Source organism: Branchiostoma floridae, chromosome 4, assembly GCF_000003815.2.
Source record: "Branchiostoma floridae strain S238N-H82 chromosome 4, Bfl_VNyyK, whole genome shotgun sequence".
In the NCBI taxonomy this organism is placed as follows: Eukaryota; Metazoa; Chordata; class Leptocardii; order Amphioxiformes; family Branchiostomatidae; genus Branchiostoma; species Branchiostoma floridae.
In genome coordinates, this window is record NC_049982.1 from 7,259,334 (window position 1) to 7,268,118 (window position 8,785).

The 8,785-nt window shown below is 42.2% G+C and overlaps 1 protein-coding gene across 1 annotated transcript in view; it reads left to right on the top strand.

Annotated features, from left to right (window-relative positions):
- The first annotated feature begins 4,675 nt into the window (after window positions 1-4,675).
- LOC118413170 (protein crumbs-like) overlaps window positions 4,676-8,785 on the top strand; it is a 6,021-nt gene continuing 1,911 nt past the window's right edge. Inside the window, exons 1-4 of the mRNA XM_035816371.1 lie at window positions 4,676-7,133; window positions 7,417-7,536; window positions 7,905-8,024; window positions 8,535-8,648. Of these exons, the coding sequence (XP_035672264.1) occupies window positions 6,875-7,133; window positions 7,417-7,536; window positions 7,905-8,024; window positions 8,535-8,648 (613 nt within the window). The 5' untranslated portion in view covers window positions 4,676-6,874. The remainder of the gene's footprint in view (window positions 7,134-7,416; window positions 7,537-7,904; window positions 8,025-8,534; window positions 8,649-8,785) is intronic.

The following is an 8,785-nucleotide window of genomic DNA, read 5'->3' on the forward strand; positions in this document are numbered from 1 at the left end:
TCTGCACGCGTGTCTGTCTGCAGGTGACGTGTACGTCTGACACTTCCGCGGTGCAAAGTGAACTTTGTGCTGATAATCATCGCGTGGTGGGGGTCAGAGTTCAGCATAGGTCGTCTTGCCATTGTATATTCAGATCCGCCTTCTCAAGACACAAGACAGGTGCCAAAAATGCGCCATCAGAATCCTTTTACAACAGTTCAGAACAGGTGGTTCCAGAGGTTATATTCATTAAGCTACACGGAAGAAGCTATAATCTTATATAAGGAACTTATATAATTCCATTGCTTTCCATAACTGGGCGTATAACAATGTAACACTTGTAATGCATGACTGGTCGAAAAGAGGAACTGATTTGCATATTTGATGCAAAAAAGGCAAAAGCACTTAATCATAAATGATGGGATTTTTTACTTCAATATGTAAGCTAATCAATTATGAACATCACCATGTAGAAATTTTGTAAATGTGTAAATCATTTGCATAATATCTACAAAAGCTCAAAACATTTTGAAAGGTATGAAGTCGCCGAACTCCGTTTCACATCCAATCGGTATTTTACACCATTTTATCATTAACGGTCCTTTAATATAACCTACATTTTAACCGTAATTCCAAGTATACATTTGTTCAACCTTACGTGGACGAAGATAAAACAATGACACGTTTTGTAACAACCAGCCTGAACTTTTGCACTGGTTTCAAACTTTAAGATAAATAGTGAAAAGTTGTGTAAGCACTCTTTTGTGACCTTTAGAATTAACAACTCAGCATGTCCTATCAACAGTCTCCCGGATACTCACCTTTTGAATCCGATGAAAATAAAATAAAAAGTTTCATTTGTAAAACATTTGCGACATGCGCGATAACCTTTACCTAATTGAATTTGTGAAGATTTGTATAAACAGTATATATTACCACTTATGCATTAGAGGATACCACACCTTCCATTGCACTACTAGTGTAGCTACCATTTTGGAACGAAATTAAAAACAGAACACTTGATACGTATACATTCTCATTCGTCTGAGGAGTACTAGTTGTATCATATGTTGGTAGAAGACGAAATCAATGTAACCTTGAAAAACATATGCATTATCGTATAAACGTGTTCCGCGATAGAACCTGATATTTGGCTGATATTTCTCATGTTCACGTGTGCCTACATCGCCTGGACGTCAAGGGCTAAGTATACATTTATCGGTACGATTCATTAGTCCTTACCTTGACAATTGAACGATTCACGAAAGGACGTCCGAAATAGCTCTTAAGAATTTTAGATATCGTGCGTTTGATGTGTTGGAAAAACGTCAAACATTGATTTAGTCCCAACACTCACATGTAGGAATTATGGTTTGATTCGTTAACCTCTTCGTTCAGGAAGAGCTCTCATGCATTTGGACATCTCGATATTTGATGTTTTGAATACATCGCAAACATCAATTTAGCCCAAACTGTCACACGTAGAAATTGATGATAGTTTAATTCATCCACCGCCAGCTAGGTTTCACTCGAAAACCATTTGGCTGTCATCGATGATCTGTGTATAGAAAAGGCAGCACCTGAGGAGAGAAGTCATTCTGAATGTACGCGGACACGATGGCTGGACACGGGGCTTTTCTTCTCGCCACGCTGATCTCTGTGCTCAGTCTGGCTGCAGGTAGGAATACTTCATTCATGTAATACAATCGTACATCTAAATGCATACCGTTTAGATGGTGATCCCGTGTTGCTACAGTAATGCCCGCTACAATTCTTGGGTACTAGAATAGCCTAAATTGTACAAATAGGCCGTCGAATTATTTGCCAGTCAGCATTAGCCGGTCACGTTCTGGTGGGCTATAACCAACTCCTCTGGCAAATCATTCGACCTATATATCTGGTCAATTCTTATTAAGTTAAGCTACCTACGGAGTGTGGTATAGAATATTGATACAGTTCTAAGGACAGTATGTACCGTTGGAGATTCACACAAAGCTTAAAATCATCGTGACAGAGAGGAGTATGTCTGAATGACAGATATCTATCATGAGCAAAATCGGCCTTATTTTCCATATGGAATATTACGTGCTCTGGTTGTTCATTCGTTTACGACTGAAAGACGCGAAATACTGACAAGAGCTGCTTTGATTTGATTTGATTCATTTGCTTTGAGTTATAAGTTATTGAGTCTGATCTAGAAAATATAGATTACATTTTGTCGTCACTCTATATTGCTAGAACCGAACATTTATGGCAGGTGCTTTTCCAAAGTCGGTCTTATCTGGCAAATCTAAAAGTCTATTAAGTAAATGAATATGCTTTCAGGTCTTCGTATTCAACAACTATGTCAATTCCCTACATTTTCGATATGTGGTGGCAATACGATGCTTGCGCTGAAATTTATCAAAACCTGTTTATTTAGGGTCATTGACACATATAGCATCACAGTCAAGGAGACGCCCCAGTGTCTCAACTTCTGTAGCAGGGGTATTTTACGGTGTATAATGCGGCTATATGGAGCTTTTTGGTACGATGCCCACACCATTTATAAGGCACTGCCTGTGTTATATTTATTTTACAAATACTTCTGAAACAAGAACCACTCTGGAAAATGTGGTTCTACTTGTCTGCTTATTTGTCTTATTATACATACTTTTCACTTCATTCACTTAACTTTTCTTCAATTTTCACATGATACACATGATACACGTTGAGATTGTAACTAGGCCAGTTTCATGTGTAACTTCCATTAGTTTTCTTTCTGAAAAAAGTAATGAGTTGTTGGTATCTTTAGCTGGGAATTTAATTCAACTTACATCTCGAGATTTTAGTTAGTATCTTATACTTTTCTCCAGCTTCATCTCACAACAAGGAACTTTGGTATGATATATTCCGCAGGTGAAGAAGCCTACCTGACTTCTCTCCAGGGATGGGCATACTACGAGGTTCGTGCGTCAGGCACGATGACGTCATCCAACATCAAGGGCACGTGTGAAGCGGCTGGGTACGTCATGCCCTGTCCACACGAACCGACGTGTCAATTTACGCCCTCCACCTGCACAAACACTGGTCTACAGGGCGGTGGTTGTGGTTCTGCCCCAATGGACGACATATCCCAATTTCTGTGCGGAGACAATCCGACACGATGCCCTGCAATTGAGGGTTTATTTACTTGTTTGAAGACTTATCGAGGTGAGGCTATCGGTGTCCAGCCGATCACCAGGCCAGGTTCTTGGCTCCACGGTACGGATTACAGCAACCAATACGCCCTATGTGCAAAGGGTGAGTAAATTTATGGATAGCTAACAACGCAACATCACAGACCAATAGATTTCTCGCCTTGTATCAATACCTCCACCCTCTTAATCATTCATTGATTTCTATGAACATTGATGCCCATTCATCCCAGCAATATCACTATCAAATCTCAACTAATATAGGACAAGGTTAGTGCTGCATTTGGGATTACTCGACCAAACTTAACATGCGCGTTACTCACTGTTTAATCATAAGGATATTTTTTTCAATCTTTCTTCTCAAATGACTTGTGTCCTGAGAGAGAGAACTGGTTTATTTATTTAAACACACAATGTCATGTACAAGATTATAGTCCAAGGACTAAATTACCTCGTACATTCTACAGGAGAGGCTGGCGCTTAGGAGTATAACAATGGAATGTCCTCCCTTAATCCAGCTAGAATTGTATGCCTCTAATTTTCGTTTATGATACTCGCTGGCCGATATCATGTAAATATCTATATTCGTACCTAACTGATTTTACATGTACTTCTATTTCAATGATTTGCCTTGTTGGGCATTGACCGAATGCGCTTATTTTATTGTGATATTGCAACTGCAATTCAGCCGTTGGGCTGCGAGTGTGGCGATATGTTTCTGTTCGATAAACCATTACTCTCTAAGTGCATTAATCTAAATATACGTATCACAATTTCCACTAAACTTTACAATTTAGTGTGGATCTGCACACCATCAAGTAAATATATATCTATGTCAATTATAAAATCGATCTCATTCTGAATGATTAAAATGTGACACTTCAAAGTCTAATGTGAGTTTAACAGATCGATACAATATGGCAACGTGGTATTCCTAAAACGCGATTTTCGGCACTTAAACTGGCTGAAGTTGTCAGCATTTCTGAGGTCCCTACCATGTGCCTCAGAGCGGCGTGGTGGTAACCAGCAGTTGAAAACCTCAGAATGAACAATAGATCTGGCAAACTTCAGGCAGAGAGATTTACGCCTTACATTCACAAATCAGTAGCGCTGAACTGTAGGAACTGAAAGAACGACCAAGAATGATCTTACAGGCCCTGGCTTGGGCACGCTCAATCATACATGACTGTAAGCCCAGGGTGCTAAGTACTGAGTCGCTAGTGCTCAGACCGTGTTTCTTCAAACACCTAATCATGTATAGACGGCGGTCCTGTTACGAATGAAATGAATACGATCACACATAACAACTAGTCAACTGAGAAAAAATTAATGTATAACAGCCCTTCGCTTAAAAATCAACATCAGCACGAACGATATACGTTTTAAATGTTTGTGCCGGAAGCACCAAGCGATCTCCGTAGATAAGATTACAATACCGACAATTTAGGTATGACGATATGGACGATATTGAAATGTGTTTTATTTTCATAAAATCTTTTATGGTGTACAGATTTCATTGACGAGTGTACTTCGGATCCCTGCCAACATGGCGGGACGTGCGTCGACAAAATCCAATACTACACCTGTCAGTGTGAGCCTGGCTTCACCGGAGACAACTGCCAGCATGGTTTGATCTCTTTTCTCTCTTCTTTTTCAGTTTGTCTTTACAACAGAGTTCTCTAATATATATAATGAATAAATTACTATCCCCTTAACATTGCTAGGAAAATATCTACTAGGGTATGCACATACATATCGTTCTACACATACTAATATTCTCGGTTTTAGCTACTGGTGAATTTTACGCACGGTTAAATGTGTGAAATTAATGTAAACATTCATTCATTGAAATCGATTGTGGACGGCGCGTAGGTACTGGGTACAGAAAAAGATTAAAAAGAAATCACGTGATGAGATTGCATCATTCTGTAACCTTTATGTCAATACTACTCAGTTCTCTCTTTTGGCAATTTGTTTGACAGTAGAAGGAAATATACAAAGTGTACGAGAGGTTCAAACAGACGAAATACATTATCGATATTCAGGTCCAGAACAGGGACTAAAACAGCCAGTGATATTTTTGCAAACGTATGCAACCCTTTTACAAATGAAAACTTATCCACAAAGTTGTGCGTTACATAATTTTCTTGATTATTCATGCCGCTACGTCAATTCTAGACATCGACGAATGTGTGGAGGGTACACATGCATGTCTGAACGGCGCCACCTGCCTGAACACACCTGGGAGCTACAGCTGCACCTGTAGAGATGGATGGACTGGTCAAAACTGTGAAACAGGTAGCTAGAAGAATATTATAAGATGCTTTTACAAACATTGAATATTTTGCTATGATCATTCAATATGACAAAGTTTAGATCTATCTCTATATAATTTAGAACGAAAAATGAATCAAATTTGTAACTTAATGTAAGGCTTTGAAAAGATCGGAATAACCAAAATAAAACGCTTGATGGGACATGAGCGCAGGTTTTTGCATAAAACATTCAAATTGACTGCTCTACAGCCGGCTGGCTATGATGAGGCTAATAGAGGAACAGGACTAATTCATATCTCCTTAAGCAAGATGCGAGCCCGGCCGACCTAGCCAGCGGATGTCGCTCAGTGAGGTCAAGGGTCGTTTCCGTCAGTGAAATTCCCTACGATTGCTCTATTAGCAATCCTACCATAATTACTCTTACGTACTCCGAGATGACACAAGGAGAAAGCTACGCGGTTTGGGGTCAAATGATGTCTTTATTCTGCTCGATGAGAGGCTTACAGGTTGTGCAAAGACATCAACGGCCAAGCCGAGCGTAGTGAGGTGGCCCCAAACCGCGTAGCGGAAAATATGTGGAGAAGGGTGGTATTGTTATTGTAGTAGATTAGAGAGAATATAAAATTCCAGTTCAAGTGTCAAAGAAACAGTCCAGGACTGGTGAAGATCTGCCTGCAGAACGCCGCTGGGCACTGTCGGACAGCGTAGACTCGGGCCGTAAACAGGTGCGTCGGCGCGGTGAGCCTAACTTAGTACTGCGAAGTGAGGGGTCCTGAGGGTCCTCAGCACACCGCTGGAGCTGGTTTCCTTGTGTTGTCGATGGTGAACAGAAGAAACGCAGAGAAGGAAGTGCCACTCGTGTACGTAGCTGTCGCGCCGCTGATGGAACCATGATTGTCACGGGAAATCACGGACGTCTCGCGAGAACGGGAAGGGCGCGAGAATTCGAGAAGATTCGGTGGAACTGTTGGGTGGGGGGCGGTCGACGTTTGGTCTCCAATCATAGGACTGTACGTCCCCTATGAGAGAGGGCAAGTTCTTCGTAGCATCTGCAAGGTTGTCTGAGACAGAGTTTCTGTGACGTGATGTTTCGTAGCCCCAGGAAGAGCGAGTTACTGGCTGTCGAAAGTGGCTTGATGGCGCGCCTGGCCATGGCGTGGTGTTCGGACAGCTCGCCCGTCGTGGTGACGCACTTTATCGGCCGATTCCGTGAGCAATCCAGCGGTTCCACATCGTCTACTGGCGGAATCGTGTGCCTCAGTAGTTCAGACACGCTGTGCACTGGGTAGAAGCTCTTGATCAGAGCTAAATTTCAGAAATTTTGAACGAAAAGATAAGCAAGATGCGAGCCCGGCCGACCTAGCCAGCGGATGTCGCTCAGTGAGGTCAAGGGTCGTTTCCGTCAGTGAAATTCCCTACGATTGCTCTATTAGCAATCCTACCATGACTAATTCATATCTCTGCTCCTCTCTCCTAGTTCTGAACTCCGCCAAATGCTTCCAACTTTCGGTGGAGCCCAAACCCCACCTTGCATCCGAGGGAGAGTGCACCACTCGGGGAGGCGCTCTGGCCGGAGTGAAGACCGTGGCTGAGCAGGAGTTCCTGACCGGTGAGATCCGCCTCGGGACGGACGTGTCCCACTGGATCGGTCTTAAGAACGGACCGGAACAGTTCCTATACACCGACCTCTCCACCATGAGCTGTAAGTCCCGTACAGCTAGCCTCATTTTCTAGTTACTGTAACAAAACGACTTAGCATGGAGCAATGCTTAGACAACACGTTGTCATCGTTGATCCTCTTGAACCTTGTTTGCTGTCTGGTTTACTGGCTGGCTGGTTGGCTGGCTGACTGACTGGCTGGCTGGTTGCTTGGTTGATTGGTTGGTTACTTGGCTACATGTTTAGTTATTTAGCTGGTTGATCCTTTTGCCATGGTTTATATACACTAACAATCAGTTTTCTCTTTCACGCCTTTTGCACCACAGCCCAGCTACGCTGGATGCCCGGAAAGCCTGAGAACCTGTGTGCCCTGCTGGACAAGAACGGCAACTACGACCTGAACGCGGACTTCTGTACTGAACAGTACAACTACGTCTGCGAGTCCGGTGAGTCAAAGAATTTTACTCCAGACAAAAAAGTCATAACTAGTTTTATAGATCAGAACATTATAGAATATAGGAACACTGTACCTCTATGCTCCTTATAATACTGTTTATGGTCCATATGAGTCTGGATGTGTTTGTAGACGGTGTTTTCTTAATTGCATTAATAGGCCCCCTTTACGTTATTGCCCATCCCAAATACACGTTGATCTGTCGACATGAGTCAAATAATGATGGTTTTAATCAAGTCATCAAGGTAAATTGAAAATATTTCCAAATATCAAGGCTCTTAAAAGTCACATGATACAAAATGGCTGCTTCTCTCGTGATCTTCTACTTAACCAATTGTCTCCACTATGAAATGTCTGCAGATGTCGTCACCTGCAAGCAGAACGTCTGCCTGAACGGAGGCAACTGCACCTCCTGCTTCAACGAGAGCTACGCTTACTGCGAATGCGCACCAGGCTTCGTAGGAGACCGCTGTGATATCAGTAAGTAGCTGTCTACAACTTTATACCCATAACCCTCAATAGAAGATAGCATAATGCTTTTGCGTCAATGTTTTTTCTAAGTCAGAAGCTTCTACTGTAGCGTCTCAAGTGAGGCAAGCGTGTCCAAATTTTGATACAAGTATTGTTTTTGTCCTTGGTGCTGAACTAGAAGCCAACTGTTCGCTTTAATATTTCGGTGAGTACTGGAGAGGTAAATAAAGAACATGGCGTCGAATGAGCCTACTGTCGCCTGCACGTCTGTCAGTTAGCAGATTTTCGCCGCTACATTAGAGGCACATGTTCACGATAAGTTTTTCCTTGCCAATGAAACTGAAAAGTAGTGTTGTATTGAGGGGAATCTAAGATAAAGATGTATCTGTGCTGTAGCGGCGACTCTGCATACGAACGTCGTCTCAACCGACGTCATGTTGTTTATTTACTTTTTGCCCTTAATGCTATACATTTTTCACCATGCATTGAGTTTTCTCTGCATCTATCGCATTTTTCCAGATGTCGACGAGTGCCCCTCCGATTCCTGTCAATATGCCGGCCGTGGTGTGGATGGAGTCAACTCCTACACCTGTCAGTGTGTGCCTGGCTTCACCGGAGACGACTGTGAGAATGGTAGGGATCACCATATACAGTTATTAGTGAGCATGCTTTGCTGTGCAACGATATCCTTCTATGAATGTAGAATTTCATATCATTAGTCACGCGCATCTTCCATAGTGTAAGAATTTTTAATATACTAAAATACCAAG